Source organism: Barbus barbus (assembly GCF_936440315.1).
Source record: "Barbus barbus genome assembly, chromosome: 24".
Taxonomy (NCBI): Eukaryota; Metazoa; Chordata; class Actinopteri; order Cypriniformes; family Cyprinidae; genus Barbus; species Barbus barbus.
In genome coordinates, this window is record NC_136752.1 from 16,706,370 (window position 1) to 16,730,374 (window position 24,005).

The window sequence follows — 24,005 nt, forward strand, 5'->3', positions numbered from 1 at the left end:
GACAGAGGAGGAGTTGGGGATGGAGGAGGGTAATTTGCTACTGAGCAATGCAAAAACTGCTGATATTACTGACGACTTTATATATGGATGCTTAGATAGGTGTCGTATTCATATAGGTAGATGGGGATCAGCTGAGAGTCAGCTGACGCGAGCTTGACTAACATTCCCTGCCAGAACTAACGGGACGCTCGATTTTAGTCTGCTTTCTGGCTGTCTCTCGTATTCCTCTTGAGTATCTGTTTCAATTCATCCATCTGTGAGAGCACGGTGTACATGAAGTACAGCATAACATACACCACAGCCAAAACATTTAATCTGAAGAGTGATTAATAAACAAGGAAAGACCATGATAATGTAGTCCGAGGACCATTATTCACAATGATATCTTCCCATAATGGACCATGGGAAACCTTAATGGTTCAAACATTACATTAATGAACGTCCCTTTGAGAAAGTTGTACGGATTGTCAGACCTTCTCAGACACACAGATTTGCATTCACAGCGGGAGAGAGATGTAAAACTGTATTTAATCTTCCAGGCCCCTCATCTTAGTGTGCACCTTTGAACCGACAGAGTAAATATCCCATCAGTCACTGAAACATTGTCTTCTGAATGTAGGACTAAAGGCAACAGATGTTCCCATGCGGCCACGAGTAAAACGGGAAACACCCCAATCCAGCTGAATCTCATCCCCCAGTGATCGCAGCTATCAGACGGCACTGTGCCATAACCAAAAGCAGAAGGTCTACATTTGGCATGCCTTCCACGTGTGAAGAGTAGACTCGTTATTGCATGCGTTCAAGAGGGACTAGTTCTCAAAAATTGCTCTCAGATGTAACGACATGCCTAGTATATAGTGCTTTCCCACTAGCCAATTCAAACAGAAGAGTCAAATGTGGCAATAGTATTACAGTGGCCACATATTGTGTCATCATCCTGCATGCTTAAGCTCACTGTCATATGCATCACATATCCTGTACCACAATCTGTAAATCTCTTTCTGTTACTCATCAGACATTGAGGGATTCTTGTAAGAACGTACCATATGCAGAACAGTAAAGCAATCTAAATTGCTCAAGCTCCTAGCTCCTACCTCTCTGCCATGTGACCTTCTCAGGGTCAAGGTCAAGACGGACAAATGCCCTGACCTCTTCTGTTGTGAGGTCACTGGGGTCAGATTTGTTTATTCCAAGACGCTGAAAACATTTGAGGAAGAGACAGATACAAGTGCAGAGATTATTATGATGAAAAAACTGTTAATTCATATGAAACAAACCTACTATTAAAGCATTTTCATTACTACAGTTAGTTTTGGCCTTGACTCAAGAATAATTTAGGAGATTTTTCCCAAATTGCAAATATTTTGCTATTGGAGGCCCCAGTACAATCATAAATATCTTTCAGACTTTCTTTTTAATTAGATTTATCTCTGAATCACTGGCCGTCGCTTGTAAATTTACCAGCTTTGCCTTTCCAAAATGCAAGTCAACCCAGCCTGTCCTGAGCAAACATAAACAGTTTGTGTTTAGAGGAGTCTCTCAGCTTATCTGTGTCACAGCCAACATAACACAACACTTGACTTGTTTACTTCAACAAAAAGAGTGAAACTCGTCAACAGCTAGACTTGCTGTGAATTACAGCCTTTTTCGCAGTAGCTGCATGAGGACACCTGTTGGTTATCTGATGTACTGCTTCCAAATTTCGACACGTTCTAGTGCAGATCTTCTCAACATTTTTTTACCTCCCTGTTGTCCACAATGTGGATTCCGCATTTTTTGTTTTCCAGATGTTTTAAGAGGTGAATGTTCTTCAGGGTTCCCGTTTAATTGGATGAGTCCTATGGCGTCCTATATATTGCCACCAAAATACATTTTCCAGGTCCAAAAATCACACATTTAAAATTTTTCTTTCTAAGAGCAATGAAGCCCTGACTCTTCAACGAAAAAAAATATGAAACTGAAGGGATGCTTTAAAGAAAGACATATCATGTAGTAGTTCTGGTTTATTTTAATGCTCGTTTTGTCTTATTTAAGTCATCTTGAGGCCCCCTTGGAAGTTTGCTGAAAACCACAGCTCTAATAACTTCTGTGTCAAATGATGATGGTATTAACAAGCAATAAAAGTTAAAAAGGTCAGAGGTACAAAAGGACTTACTTGTAGGCGATCCATCTGTATAGGAGAGAAACATCTCACGCCATTAACAGATGGCACTAGTCTGCTGTACAGGGCCTAACAGACACAAAAACAAATAATAGCTGAATACTTAAAGCATTAGGAAGTGATATATGCAATTATAGAATCAGAAAGAATACTCTTTAATGACATACTAACTATTGATGAATCATAATATTAAATTCCAGGAAGAACGCTCTGTGTGAAATCAAAACATTATGATTACAGTTGTTTACCTTGTCTGATTGAGTAGCTTCATGGAGAATGCGGGCATCAATAGCTGCCGCCGCTAGATTATTGGCTGCGGTTATAGCGTGGATGTCTCCTGTGAGGTGGAGATTAAACTGAATGGAAAAAAATAAATAAAGTGAGAGTAAGCTGTTTTCTGAAGCTTCTGATAAAGGCAGTATCTGCTCTCACACATACACACAAACACATTCAGTGTTGTCCAAAAGTCTGAGATAACAGAGAAAATATGGGATTAAAAACATAATATAAAACTAGAAATAAAAAGCCTTATTATTTTCATGAATGGTGTTACTTGGACGTATCATAACAAATTCCGAATTCCGTTATTTTCCACTGAAATTTTTCAAAATTATATGCTAATATTTATTGGTAATGAGAAAAAAAATCTATATCAATTAGAAAATCACAGCATTTTCACCAGTGGTCTCAAGAGTTTTGGACATTGCGCTTTATTTTACTTGGTCTCAATAGCTGTGTGAGTTCTTTTTAAGGGCTGTCATCAGTTGTGGCATACTAGGGAAAGGGCTTTGTGATAGCAGGAGACAGGATGTCTGTAGTCACTCACCTCCTCCATAGGAATGACCTGCGCATATCCCCCACCCGCCGCTCCTCCTGCACGGAGACAAAATAATGAAGCAGGCTGACAAACACACAGCAATGAAAACACAAGACAATACGTCTGATAAAGCCAGACATGAGATCGATCCAAAATCTAGTGAACTGCCTTGCAGTGCACTGCCTAAATGAGCAGCATCCCAACTTCATAAAACATTACAAGTGACCGATTTGAAACTCTATAAATAAATATATGAAAAGCATATATTACACACACATATATACAGGTGCTGGTCATAAAATTAGAATATCATGAAAAAGTTGATTTATTTCAGTAATACCATTCAAAAGGTGAAACTTGTATATTAGATTAATTCATTACACACAGACTGATATATTTCAAATGTTTATTTCCTTTAATTTTGATGATTATAACTGACAACTAATGAAAGTCCCAAATTCAGTATCTCAGAAAATTAGAATATCAATTAAGACCAATGCAAAAAAAAATATTTTTAGAAATGTTGGCCAACTGAAAAGTATGAACATGAAAAGTATGAGCATGTACAGCACTCAATATTTAGTTGGGGCTCCTTTGGCCTGGATTACTGCAGCAATGCGGCGTGGCATGGAGTCGATCAGTCTGTGGCACTGCTCAGGTGTTATGAGAGCCCATGTTGCTCTGATAGTGGCCTTCAGCTCTTCTGAATTGTTGGGTCTGGCGTATTGCATCTTCCTCTTCACAATGCCCCATAGGTTTTCTATGGGGTTAAGGTCAGGCGAGTTTGCTGGCCAATCAAGAACAGGGATACCATGGTCCTTAAACCAGGTACTGGTAGCTTTGGCAGTGTGAAGCAGGAAGCATGAAGTGCTCTAAAACTTCCTGGTAGACGACCTTGGACCTCAGAAAACACAATGGACCAACACCAGCAGATGACATGGCACCCCAAACCATCAATGAGTGTGGAAACTTTACACTGGACCTCAACCAACGTGGATTATGTGCCTCTCCTCTCTTCCTCCAGACTCTGGGACCTTGATTTCCAAAGGAAATGCAAAATTTACTTTCATCAGAGAACATAACTTTGGACCACTCAGCAGCAGTCCAGTTAAGACGCTTCTGACGCTGTCTCTTGTTCAAGAGTGGCTTGACACAAGGAATGCGACAGCTGAAACCCATGTCTTGCATACGTCTCTGCGTGATGGTTCTTGAAGCACTGACTCAAGCTGCAGTCCACTCTTTGTGAATCTCCCCCACATTTTTGAATGTTTTTTTTTTCACAATCCTCTCCAGGGTGCGGTTATCCTTATTGCTTGTACACTTTTTTCTACCACATCTTGTCCTTCCCTTCGCCTCTCTATTAATGTGCTTGGACACAGAGCTCTGTGAACAGCCAGCCTCTTTAGCAATGACCTTTTGTGTCTTGTCCTCCTTGTGCAAGGTGTCAATGGTCATCTTTTGGACAACTGTCAAGTCAGCAGTCTTCCCCATGATTGTGTAGCCTACAGAACTAGACTGAGAGACCATTTAAAGTCTTTTGCAGGTGTTTTGAGTTAATTAGCTGATTAGAGTGTGGCACCAGGGGTCTTCAATATTGAACATTTTCACAATATTCTAATTTTCTGAGATACTGAATTTGAGACTTTCATTAGTTGTCAGTTATAATCATCAAAATTAAAGGAAATAAACATTTGAAATATATCAGTCTGTGTGTAATGAATGAATCTAATATACAAGTTTCACTTTTTGAATGGTATTACTGAAATAAATCAACTTTTTCATGATATTCTAATTTTATGACCAGCACCTGTATATATGAGTAATTATAATAAAATTACATTATGAATTGATTTTAAAAATACAGTGTGTATATATACACACAACATATTTACAATAAATTCAAATCTAAATTATTACATTATTTATTTCAATAATTAACTGTGTTTAATTTTATTTGTAATTATTTTTCAATATTTATACATTTATATTAACATTTCTCTCCTTTTCCACCATCTTGGATTTATTTGTTTTACTGAACTCACTGCAGGGCATTTTGGGATTGCCTACTCTACAAAGGACAAGTTACAGTTCCTTAAAATGAGTGCATCTTAGAAAGTTGCATAAATATAATGCCTACATTTTGGAGCAACCTTCAGGATGTGCATCTGTGATACCTTGAAATGTTGTTACGTTACTTATTGTTATCTATACACTACAATATTAAAGCATACACACAAAAACACACCTTTGACGCCAAACGTTGGGCCCTGGGAAGGCTGTCGCAGGCAAGCAAAAGAGTTGAGCTTAAGATGAGCGGAGAGGGCCTGGACAAGGCCTATGGTCACTGTACTCTTCCCCTCACCCAGAGGGGTGGGAGTTATACTGAAAAACATAGACCGAGAACATCATCAACACATGCTTTCCCACATTTAAAGGGAGAAGGTTGTGTACATCTATTCATCCTTCTGCCTTTCTCTTTTCATTTTCCCTCTGATCTCACTACATTAGACTGCTGGCAAACCCTCTCCCCATCAGCATCCTCCTTCTCTCTCAGTCTTTGTGAAGCGGCTCTTTTGGCAGTGCAGTAAAGGCATGCCAGTGGCTGACAGTAATTGAGTAGGCTGGGTGGGGAGGGCAGTGCTGCTTCACAGCGTCTGTAGGCAGAACAAAGAACGGGACTTAAAGAAGTAGAATTAAGGAGAGGGAAGGGGCTGCTGATAAAGCCAGGGGTCTGCGCATTCCCCACACACATGAAAGAGACCATGGGCCCCATTTGGAGCTGACCGAGCCACGCTTCACACACACGGATGAAAGGGAGGCTCCTGGTGGGTTCAAGAGCCAGCAGTAGATAAGATCCCTGGGCCCACCAATCACTCTCTCTAGGAATTTAGAGGCAAAGTACCAACATGTACACGGACGTGAGCGTGAAAACATACAAACATTGACCTGAAGTTCTCCTTAGATGCCTTTAATCTATTTCTCTTATTTAAGTTATTGCAATGCAAAAATTACTGTCATCAATCTATCTGCTATTAACTGATGAAAAAGCTTCCAATGTCTTCAAATTTACATAATTTGTTGAACAGGTTTTAAGAAGTCGATACAGTTTTGGTTCAACTTCGTTGTTCAATAAAAATATGTATAATTGCTTTCGTATCGTATCATTTCAGGGTGTGTTCACGCTTGTACTTTGGTTCTCTTAGTTTTTTTGGTCTGAACCAAAAAAGAAAATTATACATTTAATCCTGGTTCGCTTAGCATTCATTCATTTTTTAAGACTGAATCTAAGGATACAAAACAAAAAGCATAAGGATAAGGCGATAACCTGATTGGATAGCCTTAAAAAAAAAAAAAAAAAAAAAAAACTTACCAAATATCCAAAACATGCTCAGACTAACTGTGCTCCTTGCATGTGTGTACATATATAGAGTGGTATTTATACCAGCTTAAAACTCACTAAAAGCTTATGAAATATGCAAAGGAGTCAAAAATACTGCCAGGAATTCTTGCATGCAAACAAAGATCTGCTGGTTCCAACACCTGTACTGAATAGTAAAAACCAAACCAATCAAATCAAACTAAACCTTCCAAGCATAAACACACCCTTAGATAAGTAATATGACATGAACTAAACTTCAATGAAAGTAAAAACTGATGTCACACCCTGCCACCAGGACATATTTGCCATTAGGCTGATGTTGGAGTCGGTTGAGGAGGGACAAATGGACTTTAGCTTTGGTGTTCCCGTAGGCCTCCAGTTCCTCTGGAAGCAGCCCAATCTCCTGAGCCACCTGGGATATGGGTTTGGGAGTCTGTGCCCTGGAGATCTCTATATCACTGAGGGTTACAGAAACATGCAAAAAGAAAGATGGAAAGACCAATTAGCTCTGTGCACAAATGAACAAGAAAAGGTCTGAGTGATGCATTTTCTGTAGAAACTAAAAGGCAAGGCTGCTCGTACCTAGGCACAGGTGAGAGTGGTTGGAGTTTTAGTGGGCGGAGCCTCCATGGCTGGTACTGCTGTTCTTGTATCCACCTCCTGCTGCTCCTCACTACATGCTGGCAGATCGCAACGACAGCCACAATCATCTCAGTGAACACTTCAAAATGACAACTTCATTCATTGCATAATTATGTACACAAACGGTGCACAAATATATACTACAAAAAACATACAGGCAATAACTACTTGATTTGGTATTACACTACCATTCAAAACACAGCGAATTGATCAAAAGAGAAAGATTTTTATAATGTTACAAAAGACTTCAATATCAAATAAAAGCACTTATTTTTAACTTTCTATTAATTGAATTAAGCAGCACAACTGTTCTCAACAATGATAATAATAATAGTTTCTTGAGCACCAATCAAATTCAAATCAAATTAATGTTTCAATGATGCAAACAAAACTTAATTCTGCTGTAAGGATGATCAGTTTTTCAAACCAGCATAACAGAAGGATTTCTGAGGGTGTAATGGCTGCTGAAAATTCAGCTTTGCCATGCCAGGAATAAATTACATTTTAAAATATATTCAAATTGAAAACAATTGGTTCACATTGGAATAATATTTTACAATATTACTGACTATATGTATTTGACTATTTATTTATTGATCAAATAAATGCAGCCTTGGTGATCCCCTTTAAAAAAATTAAAACTTATTCCCAACTTTTGAATGGTAGTGTGTGTAGTAAAAAAAAAAGCACTTTTATAAACCAACTATTCTTTTTTTTCTAAATGAATCTTTAAAATGGTAAACCATGGGTTCTTAAGGTTTTATATTAAATTTATTGAATAACTTATTTTTAAAATAAATAAATAACCTATTTTAAAGACTTGAATAGAAGGAAGAAACAACAACAGGCCTTTCACCTGCATTCTTAGCGCAGCACTTAGAGGCCCAATTCCTGCACCAGATTCAGCTTCAGCCCTGTGCTCCCAACTGTCAGGGTGTTCTAGGAAATAAGATCATAAGTATGAAAAGTTGGCCCGGACTGAGCATCTAAGGAAATACAATTAGTGGTGTCTTATTATGCTCCCACACTAATGGAATTTGTGGGTTATGGAGGAAATAGCATGGGCCTCTATATCCATCAAGGTCTCCTGGAGATGGCAGGTAATGAAAGGTGAAGAAAACCGCGTGTCAGACTTAATCGGCTTCAGAGGAATCACATGCTTGTCTTTCACATCCATGGTACTACAATTATAATAGTTTCCTCGATTCTCAAATGGCTCTTCTCAAGTAAAGAAGGGTTGCGGGATATATATGTTTTATGCACAGCATAAAACATATATATCCCTCAAGTTAAAAATCAGTTGTTATAATGAATGCCAGGCTTAACATCTTTACTTTGAAGAAATATACCTTCCATTAGGGCTGAGCTGAGGTTGATGACTGCCACCCCCGGTCTTAACCAAGTTGGTGGGAGGCCCTTGTGGTCAGTCTCCAACAAAATCACCATATCCGAATCCATGACCTGAAAGAAAGAAAGAAAGTGTATGCGTGATATGATTTATCCAGATGTTCCTCTTGAAACAAAGCAGCATTGCCCTCTGCTGCTGAAAATAGCAAACTACACCTACAACTGAACTGAAAAAATAAATATCTCCCAGTTATCAATTTACCTGTTTTTGCAAGTGCTTTGAGCTCCACTGGCAGGTCTGCACCATCATGCCATTGTTTTGCAACAAAAATTGAAGCGTTGCCTTCAGGGGTCCCTCAACACCAACCAGCACTACCATCTTACCAATCAATGGGGCATCTAAAGGAGTTACAAAATAAGTAAGTACTGTATATTTAAACTGGCTCTAATCAATTCACCATAAACTCAACATTACGTTATGCTACAAAAAAAAAGAAAAAAAAAAAAAGAAAAGAGTATACTAGCATTCTAAAATCTGAGGTTAGTAAGATATTTTTGGACAGAAATGAACACTTATAGAGCAATCACGCATTGATCAAAATTGACAGCAAAGACATTTATAATGTTACAAAAAAAATCCTATTTAAAATAAAAGCTGTACTTTTGAACTTTCTTTATACTGAAAAATGATCATGGTTTCCACAAAAATATTAAGCTGAACAGCTGTTTTCAACATTTACAATAATAAAGGTTTGAACACCAAATCGGCATAATAGAATGATGAAGTAAAGGCTGCTGAAAATTCAGCTTTCCATCTCAAGAATAAATAATATTTTAAAATATATTAAAATAGAAAACAGCTCATTTATATTGTAATAATATTTATAAATAAATGAAATAAATTCATAAAAAAATACTTTTGAAAGGTAGTGTACATTCATCTTTGGAGGATATTTTTTAATATATTGATATATGGGCCATTCTACAGAATTGGTTCAAAGTCAGAGTTGGAAATATCTTGAAAAAATTTATATTTTTCCCCCCAAAAAAATATTTATGCAAATTGTATAATATCCAAGGTACACATTTCTAGTAATTGTGCAGTTAATTCTCATATTGTATTTTCATAAAGTTTTGGAATATTTGTCCTCTCCCCAAATTGGTCACTACCGAAACACAGTAATAATAATTTAATTAGAAGGGTTATGTTGACCTATTAAGATTTTGCTTACATCTAGATTTTAAATATATTTTTTGGCTATTTTATTAAAATTGTTCAGAGGTAAATCAATAATTAAATTTTTAACAATGTTTCAAGTGTAATTTATGAGAATTGTTGTAGTTTCAATCCAATTTTTCTTTGTAAAAGGCAATAGGTTGATCATACTGATTTCAAAGTTAAGGATTGATTAGTTTGAATATACATTGAACCAAAAACTATCATAACATCTTAGTTGATAATTTAGTATACTTTACATGTTTCGGTAGTAACGGCACATTTTTGACAGTAATGCTTTGGTAGCAACCACATAACATTACAGAATTTTAACTCACATACTAAAACATACTAAAATACAAAAAAACATTATTTATTTCCCCCAAATATGAGGATTGCGTGTTCCCTTTTGTTACTACCGAAACGATGACATGTTTCGGTAGTGACAATTCTATGGGATAACAACCAAAAACCAAAGATGTCACTACCAAAACGCCACAAAATGTTTTGGTAGTGCCAATTTTAGATACTTTTGAACCTAGCTCAATGGCTATGGGACAGTCACCTCCCAACTGAAAGTATCCAATGAATGATGATTTTATATATATTAAAGGTGGGGTATGTAATTATATATATTAAAGGTGGGGTATGTAATTTTTCAAAAACGTTTTAGAAACCTGAGTCGAACCAAAACAAACTTGTAGCCAATCAGCAGTAAGGGGCGTGTCTACTCATGATATGGAACAGCCGAACCGAGCGACAGATAAGGTAAGAAGTAGGACCTGTGTAAATATTGGATCAGCTTTCCAGCGCTGGAGAGAACTCAATGAGCGGAAGGCCTGTGATCGGACACCAAGGTTGCTTTGTTTCTTCTCTATAGGTGAGTAACACCGTGTCTATACCGGACGTGCCGTGCCGCAACAGCTAAAGTCTGCCTACACTGGACGCGTGTATTTCAGGCGAGAATGTAGTTGTTTAAAACTCAAATCTGCTGTTTATTTATAAAAACAGCGCCTATTTGAAAATGTGCTTCGCTGATTTCGGGGACATGAGCTCCATGCGATCACCGGGCGCTCAGTGCTCATGCATCCCAAAGAGAGGAGCATAACCTCGGCTAGTCCTTCTGAAATTTGCAGCTGGCTCTGATATCTCTGTAGTGGTTAAACATAAGATATAATTCGTTTTGGGTAAATCTAACAGGTAATCTTTGGTCTTTATCTGTTCTATTAATATGTTAAAATTAAAACAGGCAATGTTTAATATAATATTTAGTTTCATTGTAATGTATGTACATTCCCTGAATTACATTTCTGCAGCTATTAATACGTTTAAATGAAAACGAAAAGAGGCAGTGGTGTTTGATATTTCGTCTGTAAATACAGTGAGGAAGATTGCAGTAGCCGAGGCGAGCTGATTGACGTTGTCAAGTACGCTGTTCTTTGCAGAATTACCGGACAAAATAGGGGCGAGACCCTTTTGGGGTATAGGGGCGTGTTTGTTTTGGTGATTTCAAATATCAACATTGGCTTCCAGAAATCGCTTAACCTGCCTTTAAAGGGCTTACTAATATTTTAACTATTATTGTGGGTTTCAATAGATAATAGAAGGATCTAGGGGGTGTGCGATATTGAAAAAAATAATATCTCAATATTTTTGGGGATTTTTTCGATAACGATAATTAGAGGATATTTTGCAGAGTGTGTTATTGTGCTGATATCTGACTACCGGGGACAGCTGCAGTTTTTGATATTCTTCATATTCTGTGTGGTTAGTTCACACTATTTAATGCAGCTCAGAGGGACATGGAGTGCTTTAACCAGTTACAAATGCATCATTTTTGGATATTTTAAACTAGTGCTGCCGATCGATTAAAAAAAATTAACTAATTAATCGCACATTTTTCCGAAATTAACCGCGATTAATCCTACCTAATATTAAAGTTTTTAAATATACTTTTATATTGCAATAATTTCACATTCAATCTTCAAATTAATGTACAAACAACATATTTTTAATATTTGCTTTTTTGCGACTGAAGGCCAGTATCACTGATACCAAGTAATACTGACTTCCCTATAAAAACAATTCCCCTAATATTTAACCATTGACTATAGTCATTAAACATTACATTATAATTAAAAGCTATCAATTTTAACATTTATTAGACTTTAAAAATAACTTCTAATTTAAGTGAACTTAACTTAAAACAAACTTCACATAAACCAATTATAATAAATGCTATGTTTAGCTAAGCTACCAGTGCCCCTCAACAGAAATATACAGAAATTTAATAAAGTTTTCAAACACTAAATTCTAAACTAAATACAGATAAATACTTACAGCTATATAAAAGTTATTGATTTCCTCTTTTTTTCTTTTATTCTTGATGAACAGACATCACAGCAGCTGGTTATTAGGTTGTTATGGCTGCTATTTCTTTAAGAGCTGCTGCTGAACGTGACGCGGATCTGACACGCATCGCATTTTCTCTCAACTCTACCTTTTCTGACCCATTTCAGTCTCTACTAATGAGCTGACGAGTTGAATCGGGTGTGTTAGATGAGGGAGACAGTGTTGGGATGCTCCAGGACAGTTTTGAAAACCATTTCAGAGACATGTTCTTAATGTAACTCATATAGATTATAACATATTACATGCACGCACAGTTTTAAGGCATGTTGTTTTAATCGCCTTTTTGGTAACTTCATGCCTTAACTGACCACCACATTGAATGCACGTAGTTTATTCCACGCTTTGATATGAATTGATACAGGCTACAGCGTGCCGGTTTCCGCGCTCGCTTGACTCGCACCTGCTGCTGAAGTGAAGCTGGAGCGAGTATCTGAAACGTCTCCTGTTTGATGTGCTCGTAAAGATGGTTTGCGACTGAATAAATGCACTTCTTCTCAAGAAAAAAAACAGACAGAAACAGCAGTTATGAGTGGGGTGGCCAACCCTAGGCTCCACCCCTGCGTTAAATAATTTTAACGCTTTAATCTGAAAACATTAATCGCCTGCGTTAACGTGCTAATTTTGGCAGCACTATTTTAAACATAAAACACGGAATACTGATATTTAAAATTATTTCAAAAATGAAAATAGACTTTAAATGTGAAATTAAAACCACCAGAAAGTGGCAGAAAGTCACTGATAATAAGTGAGTCATTGTGAATGAATCGAATCATTTAACGGTAAGCACTAACAAAAGGAACTAGGAACAAAGCACTAACAAAGCTCAGAGACGCAAAACAGTGCTGTTTGGAATTATTTTTTGTCGGCAAAATGGAGAAAAAACAGGCAATATGGTGTCTAAAATGTAAGTCTCTTAATATTACATTTTTGTTTATTGAACTGTTGTTTAAAATCAATATTACATTTGTAATCATGCTTATTTTTGAAGAAAAAACGGCACTCTTCGTGTGATTTTAACTATATGAAACGTAAATGTATACATTTTCTGCCCCATATCTTGAATTTTGCGATCATTTTTAATGCATTTTAATAGACTGAATCATGCAGTGAAAGAACACACTGTAAATGGGCACGTGCACTGTTTAACCCGCTTCATCACCACGTAGGCTAATGTATACGTGCACTCCATAGGTGATTTGTTTGGTTTTTGCAAAATACTCGACATTGTCAAATTGCACAATGTTAAAACAACAATTACGATATTATCGCAGACGATATCGCACACCCCTAGAAGGATCTTAATAAACATCTAAGATTTGAATACTTAAATGCTTTTTAAATGTGTTTTTTTGTTGTGGGACAGCAGTTTGCACTAATTCTGTAGAATGGTCCATATAAATATGGATATTTGTTTAGTACTCCATTCAGTATAATTAGCAGTGTTTATGAAACATTTCACCTTTTGAATGCAAATGTAATAACGTATGCCGAAATTCATGAACAAACAGATACACACCGTGCCTGGCAAGCATCTCCAGCACAGCTTCAGCTACAGGTGAAGCAAAGCCATCTCTCTGATCCCCCAACACCACATGGCCAACATTAAGATCAGAGACCCTGCAAACACATAGAGGCCTATGTGACTTTGTGTGGAAAACATTCAGTTTCTACCCCAAAATTACACTTCTTGTTATACTTTATTCAATTAAAGTAAATGTATCTATAATACATTTAAAAGTATCCAACAATGAATAGTTTCCCAATGACTTCCCTGTTATAAGAATAAAATAATTTTAATATATACCATACGATATCATGGCAGATGGGAAATATTCATAGCTAGAAAATTCTCAAATCAACCACCATTGGCACTTATGGCAAAAAGTTATTTTTGGTTACACATATGAATATAACCAAAAAACTCTAGCTTACCCATCCATATCTTTCTGTGGCTTGATGGCATTACGGACACTTTTGGAGAGGAAGGACCGAGGAAGGTGTAAAAAAATGCCATGAACACGAGAATCCTCATTTAATCTCAAGATCTCCTCAATCACCTGCAGGATAAAGAGGATAGTTTGTTTATTCAAAAAAACTAATCTAATTTGCTTTTCAGAAATTGCAGAATCACTGACCTCTTCCTCTGTGCACTGGCGTGGAAGACAAATCTGCATAACATTCAAGCCGATCTGTGTGGATACAAAATCAGCGGGTATATAACACTGTATAAGCTATTAATATGCATCCCCATTCATCTTATCAATAGCAAAACATCTACTAAAATATAATGTAAAGATTTGTGTTACTTGCACCCATTTATTTATTGTATGCTGAACAGATGGGAAGACAAACTGTTATACCTTTCCAGCCATCTTCTTATTCACCTCCAGCAAACCGTCATCTTCACCAGCCTATCACAAGTAAAAGCAAACCAGCTTTTAGTGTCTGAGATTCATTCAAATAGCAACAGATACACACAAGTGCTCTCCAACTCTGTATCTAAACACAAAGACACACCTGTATGATAGCCAGTGTAGGTTTGAGGCCTGGGTTGGTTTCTCTGATAGCTTTGAGCTCCTCTCTGCTCCTCTGAATAATGTCACTGTAAATGAGATGGACACAGAGTGCATATTTAACAATGAAGCACACAGAATATTTGATCAAAAGTAATATTATGCGTGTTCATTAACTTCCACTAAGAGAACAAAAATTAACGAACATAAGACACATCCAATTAGTACAACATTAGTTTTTTTTTGTTTGTTTTTTTACTTATCAAGCTCATGGAGCTGATACACCTTTTAAACAACTCGGTTATCGATTCCTAACTGCTATGTAGGCAAAAATAAATTTTGACCATGCTTTAAACAGCACTCCATCATTTTGCCTGTTCTGTCAAAGTTTTTTAGTTTTTAGTCTCTGAAACACAGACTTTGAACCTCTGATAAAAACAAAGCATTAGCTGCAAGCTTAAGACCGAAACGTGTATCATTAGTAACACATTGATTGCTAATATGACCTAAAAGAAATGTTTTTTTTACATCCACAGCCAAGAAGATCTTCAACCTCTCTTAACACTTAAACACAAGCTCTTCCTGTGCCTGTGTCTTGTTTTTAACTATGACAGAAAGCAATAAAGGCAAAATAAATAAATAGTAATCAGACTTATTCGCTCAGTTGATTATAATAATTTTAAGCAGGTTGGCTAACACATTTTGACTAGCAGCAGATAAACTTATCTTGTGTTATCGTGGAGTTTATTGCATCACTGTAAGCATCCTGTGTAAGGCTGGCTGCAAAGGCATCTTTAGTGATCATTTTAACCCTCTGTAGCAGATACCTGACCTTTGTCTCTGTTTACAGACATCAAAAAGATGCATAGGTGTCACTTGTGGGGTTTGATTGGGCAATGATACACAAGTTCCACACAGTTTCCATCTGTTAAAGACTTTCCGGGAAGACTGTTGTAACTAGTGTTTAATTAGTGTAACTCAGTTTTTAGAAAGCTTTATTACAATTAATTAAACAAGCTGTCCTGTAAATTCTTTATATTGCTATTCTACTTCTATAGTCTTACAACATGCCACACTGGAGATGGTCGTCACAGAGATTTCACTGGTGTAGCAATATATTTTTAAAAATGGTGTTATAACTCAACCTGTGTTACAATACTCCCCTGTCTTTTAAAAAATAATCTTCCCCTGTTTTAAATGTAGCAAAATCCGATATTACGCATAGTGACTGTATGAATCTGTAAATAAAGTCAGTATCGTGATCGCCCACCAGGGGAGCGGGATAAATGAGGACATTCAGTGTAACACTGACCTACAAATAACGACATGTTTCCAACCTTAGTTAAAACAAAAGTCACTTTCTGTTAGAAAACGTGAATGCATACAGTAACACGATGTTAATATGCAGCTGAATTAGCACACAACGCAGTTCCTATTAAAAAGGGTGTATAGCCGAAAACTAATGGGAGGCAGAAGTTACATCAGCTGGCGCCCAAACACTGGTAGCACGTGGAAACAAATCAAAGCCAAGACAAAATATGTTTTAGTCAATACAGAACCAAACTGTAACAATCCCAAAAGTCATTCAGCGTGTTTTAGAAAATGAAGTTGTCGCATTCAGGTTTAGAGACTTAAAAGCGTGTGTTTTATTCTTACCAAACATCACTTTCATACACCGGTCCATCGTTTTTTCGTGGATGACTTTTAAAACTCGTTACCGTTTCACTTGTGCCGCTGGTCGAACTAGCTTCCCGAACCCATGCATAAGAAACCGCGCTGTTATCAGGTAACGTTATGAATCTTTTCTCCGAGTTTAAAACTTTGACACCCGCTCGTGATCGTCGTATGCTGGCGTGGCTCCGATGTGCATGGCGAAAAGCGACCGACAGTCTCATCTTTCCGCTAGAAAACGTCCACCAGGTCTGGGGTGTCTCTGGAAGCAGATAGGTGTCTTGTCTGATGCTCAGGTGACCTCGAACAGAGCAGGACTAGCGCGTGCCTGACAGAGGGACTACGCGAGCGCGCGCACTGAAGCCAAGGAGGAAGCGTCTGAATAATTATTACAAGTCTGAGCAAGACAAATGACTCACATCGCATTGGGTAACTCTTTTCGTAACCTTATTTTCTCTCTCTTTACAAATCCGTATTACAAATTAGTATATATATATATATATATTTAATAAAATAAAATGTTTTGTTGTTTCAATACATTTTGTTGACAAGAAATTCAGCCTATCAGTTAGAGGTCAGCAAATCATGACTTTTCGATCATTCAGAATGATTAAAGGTAGCATAATATAGCATAACGACTTAAGTATGAACAGCACTGTGAATTGACCTATCCAGATCCAGCAGACACTTTCATGTGAGCTTTGTGTTTGCAAGTTTGAGTCTAAACTACAGCAGCCTGTACACTATTAAAAAGTCTGGAGTCTTTGTTTTCTATTTAATATATTTTCAAATGTAGGTTACACTTTATTTTAAGGTGTCTTTGTTACAGTGTAATTATACATTTAAGTACTGAGTGAGTAATATTAATGAACTACTGTACATGCACTTAGTGCAGTTTTGTTTTATTTAACTGGTTTGCACTCTATCTGCCATGTGCCTTATGCCACTTTATCTATCTCTTTCTTTATTATTCTACAATGTCCTCATTTGTATATCTGTATAGTTGTATGTGCATATGTTTAAACTGTATTTATCTGTATTTCAACGTCTACTGTCAGTGTCTTAGATGTTAACTGTATGCACCAAGGGTCTGAGAGTAACACAATTTCAATTCTCTGTATGTATGTGCCGTATGTATGTGGAAGAATTGACAATAAAGCAGACTTGACTTGACTTACTATATGGTTAGTGTTAGGATTATGATTTAGTTTAGGGTTACTTGCACGTAATTATGCATAATTAATTGTTATAATAATAGTAAGTACATGTAACATGTATAACAGACACCTTAAAATAAAGTGTTACCCAAATGTATTTTTTCCTGAGATGGAAAAGATGAATTTTCAGCAGCCATTACACAAGGTAATGGTCTAAAGTGTCTAAAGTAAAGGTTTAAAGTGTCACACGATCTTTCAGAAATCATTATAACATGCTGATTTTCTGCTCAAGAAACATTTCTTATTATCAATCTAGAAAACAGTTGTGCTGCTTAATATTTTGTGGAAACCGCAATACATTTTTTTAAATATTCTTTGATAAGTATAAAGTAAAAAAAAAGCATTTATTGGAAATAAAATCTTTTAAACAATTATGTATTTATGTGTTTATGTTACCTTTGATTAATATAATGCATCATTGCTTAATAAAAGTATTAATGTCTTTCAAAAAATAAGTCTGACCCCAAACCTTTGAACGGAAGTGTATTGGTGAATCAACAGAATTTACATTACATCTTCCTGTTTATTCCATGTTTATTATGCATCACATAACACAGTTGTCCCTGGAACAAAATTTTAAAGTATTATATTATATATATAAAGTAACGTCCTTTTAGCAACTTTACCATATAGTAAGAAAAGTTTTTTGTATCCTGGCATGTGTTATTTTAATAGTTGTGAGCAGGGGATATCACGTGTCACACGAGGTAGGCACATGGGATCTAATTAAGGTAACAAAATTAACTCTAATTTATGACATATGCTACAAAACTTTGAATGAATGCACACCAAATGAGATACAGCTGATAAAAGATCTGTGTACACATGAAATAGTTGGATCCATTACAACTAACCACCATCCAATACCTAACTTATTATCTAAAAAATGTACAGTTATATTGAAAAGATATATTTTACGTAAGAATAAACACTTGAAGTGCAAACCACAGAAAAAAGGATTTCCAAATCTCCAAAGGCACAAAATTAGTTATTTGCCACAACTGCAAGCTGTAAAAATGCACGTTTATAATAAACAAAATGTAAATATTTGAGATACTTCTGGTTTCAATCCACCCCCCCCACACACACACACAAACTACTGAAATATATATAACACCGACAGATTATTTTCAGCGTGAAGTCTATTTAGTGTATTTTTCTTCAGAAGATGAATATAAATTTGCAAAAATAAGGTATAGGATCAAAAATATATAACAAACAAAAAAGCTGATCACTTTGTATGTATTTTTTGATATCTGGGTCCATGTCATCGTTTCCAGAAGAACATTTTCTTAAACGGATTGCTCCTATCATGTCTCTTGGCTCGCTCCAACTTCACAAGGACGTCCCTGACCTCCATCTCAGTTGACTGAACATTGGTGTGAATGTAGTCTATCATTGAACTCTGCTCTTCTACTAACATGGCCACATCCAGAAAAACCTCATGAAGGCTCTGAATGCGTCTCTCTAGCTGTAGCAGTTCTGTATGTCGGCTCTCGATCTGGATGAGTGCAGACTGTGCCGTTTTACCTTCTGAAACCATGTTCTCACTGAAGACGTTCCACTGACTGCTTTCCAACATCTCTTCGATCTGGTCACCTGTGACCTCTCGGCCCACAATCTCCATCTGCCGTTGAATATACGCCTTGCAGTACTCCCTATGGCTCATCTCAGCATCATTGTACTCCACCATGGCATCACGGAAACTGTTGCTTATGCTGGCATACTGTGTTTGGGCGATTCTCGTCACCGGTGAATTGACGCCATACTTTTCCTCTAACTCTTTACTGTGGGAATCCATCTTGCGAAGGTGCACGAGCATCTCCTGTCCACGAGTTTTGATGTCAGCTGCAATAGCATTAGAGTCACAGGTATTATAAGCACTAGAGGAGACTGTGCCTGTAAAAATATGTGAGTTTTGCTCCCCAAGACGCTTAACTTCCAGGCGGATGTACTGAATCTGACGGCGAGCCTCCTGTGCCTCGTCAAAGACAGCTTCCATGTCAGGGTTGGTGCTGGGGTCCTGAGGAGGGTCATCATAGTCTGTGTTTTCTGATGGAGAGAGAGCTTGGGCAGTTTCATGGTCTGCTGCTGTGTCAATAGACAGTGATACTGCCTGGAGATGTCCAAGTCTGTCCCTCATGACCGGAATACTGAACTGAAAAGTTTAAAACATATTTGGTCTATAAATTCATTACAAAGCGAACACACATAAAACAGCAGTCAGTAAAATATACAGTAGTCTATATATGGGTAACAACAAAAAACAGCTCTAGAAAACCGAATATTTGTTGTTAGATGTAACTCACACGTCAGAATGTCTGACTTGTGGAAAAGTACACTTGTGTCGCTAAAAACTTGTCAGACAAGACTGACTTGTTTGTAAGTCCACGTTTAAAAATAAAAGCTTTCTTTTACTCTCATTACGTATTCTATTAGACTCTATCTCATGATTATGCATTTTATATAATTTGAACAGAAGGCAAAAACCGCATTTTTATTAATTGTATTTATTTATACTCAATAATAAAAAAAAGAGTTTATTGATTTAGTAGCTACATAAAAAAGCGTCAGCCAAATATTATCCCAAACACGTACAATCATTCTTGATATAGGCATCGCATCAGTGGAGAAAAGGTTTTAAACTTTTAAATTAAACCTGACGTACGTTTAATGCTTGGCAACACAAATAGGCTACTCTACTTTGAGCAATATTATCATTGTGGCCTACCTTAAATTATGTCCTTCTCTGTACGCTCCTTGCAAAATCCGCTTTGCAGGTTACGAAAATCACGCTATTACCTGTCCAAGAAGAATAAAAATAACATTTACCTAATTTCACCTCTTCCTGTCCAACACCACGTGTTAGTGATGACGTAACACACAGACCCCGCCCCAAGTCAGGTGTGAAGAGATCAGTCAGGTGTGTCCGACAGGGGCAACAGAGATGAGACACTTCAGATGCGATAGCGCTGAGGGAAGATGTGTACTCAATGTTCTTTTTTTTATTATAAATAAACCAAACGCATATTTTATTTTATTTTGTCAGTGTTTATGGATGTAGGCTACTGCAACTGCGCTGGTCGTGCTGACAGAGGATAGACAGATTGATTTAGAAAGGCAGAGAAGAAAACAGAAGACAAATCAAAACATATATAGTATAAACAACCAATATGTACATTATCCGACCAGTTGGTTATTATAGACTAATAATTTAATGAATTATTACAATTAATTATATTTATTAGAAGAAAATATTTGGTTTTCTGTTATATATTTTTTTTAGTGAAGAAGATTTCAGTTTAATTTCTTATACAGGCGAATCATCTACTTTCTGTCAACTATAATCTATTTCCACTCAGTAAATTAAAACTCGAAGTTGCTCAAACGTTTGAATCCTTGTCTCTGCTAACATCTGTGCATATGCCAGGGCCCAATATTAGGCTTCACAATTTTTTATTAAATGTATTACACGACATGGAAGACATGAAGAAAGCATCGTACTCGGTCCCATTTCGCAAAACAGAGATTATGTGAAGTGTCGCTGAGACGCACGTCTGACATTCTATTCAGCAAACAGGTTTGGCGGCAAAGTTACGCCCTGGAACGCGCATTCCTCCCCCCCACCCATTAAATGACAGCTGCACCATGCAGTGCAGTGAGGATGGAGCTGCAGCCTTGAGATAACATATCGGCAGACGTGGTCGTAATTTTGGACAAAAAGACAGGGTAATGTACTTTGTAGTAAATACCAAGGAGTTTCCTTCTTTCTTTTCATCTTTTTTTTTCAGCTCATCACTTCTACTTTAAGGATTTATGGATAATTAGGCTATTCCTATAATAGGTCTAAATATATTCGTTCGAATGTTGTCAGTGTAAAAATTTAAAATGCTTGAAAATATAGCTTATACAACATTGTTTTATAATGAAACAAATAGTAAAATGCTGGCTTGAGAAACTTAATCTTTAAATCTTCAAAGTTCTGATTTTTGAGAAGTTGGAAGAGACAGGTTTATGCATTTATCTTGTAAATTGTAAAGCTTTTGTTGTTTGAATAAAGTAGGATATTTTTAGCTGGGAGACGATATATTAATTTATTATTTATACTTTTCATAGTAATTGAAAACACCATATGTGAAGAAACAAAGCTGAACTATCAATTGAATCCATTCAAACTTGTTTGGTGAGTGACACCAGCCAGAAATAGTTTCACAGATGAGCTTGTTAGACTTTTTCAGTGTTGATAAGGAAGTATTATCTCCCCCTTTTACAGTCAGTTTCAGAAGGTACACAAGGAATGAAAATGATTTTATTCTTGAAAACAAGGACTACATGAGGGATAACAATGTAAATATGAACGTTATCATTATGCTATATTGATTTAGATTGTTTAGCCTACATCAGATCACATATTTCCTATCACTTCTGGTGGCACTGAGTGTCCTTTTCCATTCATTCTCCCCTCTAGCAATCATGAGGGACAGATTGGATCATCTTCAGACCATTTCAGAGTCTAACAGCCAGCTAGAGGAGGTGAAATCAGACTCTTTCAGCAATGTGGACCTGGAGGAGGATTTCAGCCAACAGGCAGTCATTTTTGACAACAGTGATGAGATGGACTCTGTGCTCGATGAGGCTCAAGACACAAGACGTGAGATTCATCTCATCCGCCTGGAGGTGAAGCGTCTCAGGGACCAAAACACACGTATACTTAGCGAACCGACTCGTACATCTCACGTGAAGCAGGATGCCAATGTCATCGTAGGAGACATCAAGACCCGTGGACAGGACGTTCTGGCACGTCTACAAAAAATGGACGCCCACGCCAAAGAGCTTGAAGAGGAGAACGGCATCAACTCAGCTGTGGCGAGAATCGCCAGAACACAGTACGCCACCCTAAGCAACAACTTCCGAGACGCAATGACAGAGTACAATGATGCTGAGATGGATCACAAAGAATCGTGCAAGCGTCATATTCAAAGGCAAATGGAGATTGTGGGCCGAGAGGTGACAGGTGACCAGATCGAGGAGATGCTGGAGAATGGTCAGTGGAACATCTTCAACGATAACGTCATGTCAGAAGGGAAAACGGCTCGTTCGGCGCTCAACCAGATTGAGAGCCGACATCGCGACCTGCTGGATTTAGAAAGTCGACTGCAGAGCCTTCATGAAGTGTTCATGGATGTGGCTATGCTTGTAGAGGAACAAGGACCCATGACAGACTACATCTTAAACAATGTTCAGAAAACAGATGCTATGCTTGGTGAAGTCCTTATGAAACTGGGACAGGCCAAGAGACATGACAAAAACAACCCATTCAAGAAAATGTTCTGTGGATGCTTTCCATGTGCTAAATCTTGAGTGATTTTGATCAGTGAGGACTTGTGCATTGGGGGGGACTTTTGTTTTTCAGTTTATCATTTTAAAAATGGGTAGCCAGAGATATGTAGGCAAAAGGACCAGTTTTCCAAAACTAAGCTCTCTGAGCGATCATTAAACTTGATGCTACTGAAGTGAACAATAACATATGAGAGCAAATTAAATAACTAAAACAAACCAAAGAAAGACAGTCTTCACAACTTCACAACACACAGTCCTTGCTATTTGCCTTCATAAAAATGCCTTTTCATTAGCAGTTTGAAACTTGTAAACATATACTGTAATTGCTAGAAATTGTGTAATATTGCAACATATGCATAGGCTATAATTTATTAACATAATTTACATTATTATATCTTTCATCATTCTAATGCAGAATATGCACTTTCTAGAGCCTTTTACATTAAATAATCCGGAATATGAAGCATTTGCCATGTTTTGCTATATTTTCATTGCAAGTTGATCACTGTTTTTTCAGCCAATTAGTTTTTCTGAAGCAATATCAGCTAAATAAAATATCTTATATAATTCTTGCTTGCTTTGTCTTTATTATTAAATTAATTGCATGTAGCAAAATGTTTGGGTCTTTATGATATTTCAAATGGAATTAGTACACTGGATTATCAGAAAATATTCTTGTTGATAGGTAGGCCAACAATACATTACAAATCTTTAATGAATTATTTTTAATACATAAGGCTATTTTTTCATCTTTATGAGTCAACTGGATATATACAATATCATCAACAAATTCTTTTCACCTTTTTGTACACAATGGATTTTCTTACCCATGAAACAACAGGGAAATTACTGAGAGACCATGAATAAAACATTTTCACTTTGTTTTTAGTTTGCCTTAGCTAGTGTCACAAACATAGGCAGAAACAACAGGTAAGTAATACAATAGGGTGATTTATTGACAGGCAATGCAGATCATGAGGAGAGTGATGAGCAGGTGAGTATCTTGATGCTTTGCTCAATCTCAATTCCAAATGTCTTAGTGAGAACTGATATCCGTCTTGTTCACAGGAGAGTGGTGAACGTGAGCTCAGGAGAGCTAGATTCGACTCTAGAATATTCGCTGGAGAATCGTGGGGAAGTCTATAAGGTAAGTAAACACAGGTAAGTGCATACAGAGTCAGGTTACTGTATGAGATAGTGAACCATAGACCAGACGATGAGTGTCAGAGAGAGAGTGAAGTTTATAGGAGTGCTGATGAGGGACTGCAGGTACGGGTGATTAGAACTCAG

General features: G+C 37.0%; 3 protein-coding genes across 6 annotated transcripts in view; 1 reads left to right on the top strand and 2 right to left on the bottom strand.

The window, feature by feature from the left end:
• Window positions 1-16,538, bottom strand: part of LOC306843591 (monofunctional C1-tetrahydrofolate synthase, mitochondrial-like) — a 39,868-nt gene extending 23,330 nt beyond the window's left edge. The window contains exons 1-16 of one of the 2 annotated variants that reach the window (XM_079375129.1): window positions 16,144-16,538; window positions 14,492-14,576; window positions 14,335-14,385; window positions 14,110-14,163; window positions 13,907-14,031; window positions 13,491-13,591; window positions 8,609-8,745; window positions 8,349-8,460; window positions 7,856-7,938; window positions 6,940-7,037; window positions 6,642-6,815; window positions 5,224-5,360; window positions 2,988-3,034; window positions 2,410-2,517; window positions 2,156-2,230; window positions 1,095-1,197 (exon numbers count right to left, since the gene is read on the bottom strand). In XM_079375129.1, the coding sequence (XP_079231255.1) occupies window positions 1,095-1,197; window positions 2,156-2,230; window positions 2,410-2,517; window positions 2,988-3,034; window positions 5,224-5,360; window positions 6,642-6,815; window positions 6,940-7,037; window positions 7,856-7,938; window positions 8,349-8,460; window positions 8,609-8,745; window positions 13,491-13,591; window positions 13,907-14,031; window positions 14,110-14,163; window positions 14,335-14,385; window positions 14,492-14,576; window positions 16,144-16,382 (1,729 nt within the window). In that variant the 5' untranslated portion in view covers window positions 16,383-16,538. Of the gene's footprint in view, window positions 1-1,094; window positions 1,198-2,155; window positions 2,231-2,409; window positions 2,518-2,987; window positions 3,035-5,223; window positions 5,633-6,641; window positions 6,816-6,939; window positions 7,038-7,855; window positions 7,939-8,348; window positions 8,461-8,608; window positions 8,746-13,490; window positions 13,592-13,906; window positions 14,032-14,109; window positions 14,164-14,334; window positions 14,386-14,491; window positions 14,577-16,143 lie in introns of both variants that reach the window. The other variant, XM_079375130.1, reaches the window with a different exon arrangement.
• Window positions 16,539-17,841: 1,303 nt separating this feature from the next.
• LOC306843798 (syntaxin-11-like) lies at window positions 17,842-20,260 on the bottom strand. 2 transcript variants are annotated; one of them, XM_079375472.1, is made up of 2 exons: window positions 20,208-20,260; window positions 17,842-19,533 (listed from the first exon to the last, which is right to left on the bottom strand). In XM_079375472.1, the coding sequence occupies exon 2, from the start codon at window positions 19,516-19,518 to the stop codon at window positions 18,643-18,645; it is 876 nt and encodes a 291-aa protein (XP_079231598.1). In that variant the 5' UTR covers window positions 19,519-19,533; window positions 20,208-20,260; the 3' UTR covers window positions 17,842-18,642. The 2 variants fall into 2 exon arrangements, with proteins under 2 accessions (XP_079231598.1, XP_079231597.1); XM_079375471.1 differs by having other exon boundaries at window positions 20,107-20,260.
• A 740-nt stretch (window positions 20,261-21,000) lies between these two features.
• LOC306843899 (syntaxin-11-like) lies at window positions 21,001-23,281 on the top strand. Of its 2 annotated transcripts, XM_079375605.1 has the most exons (4): window positions 21,033-21,104; window positions 21,492-21,558; window positions 21,649-21,722; window positions 21,844-23,275. In XM_079375605.1, exon 4 carries the CDS (start codon window positions 21,849-21,851, stop codon window positions 22,734-22,736), a length of 888 nt encoding a protein of 295 aa, XP_079231731.1. In that variant the 5' UTR covers window positions 21,033-21,104; window positions 21,492-21,558; window positions 21,649-21,722; window positions 21,844-21,848; the 3' UTR covers window positions 22,737-23,275. The 2 variants fall into 2 exon arrangements, with proteins under 2 accessions (XP_079231732.1, XP_079231731.1); XM_079375606.1 differs by lacking the exons at window positions 21,492-21,558; window positions 21,649-21,722 and having other exon boundaries at window positions 21,001-21,104; window positions 21,844-23,281.
• Window positions 23,282-24,005: the final 724 nt, after the last annotated feature.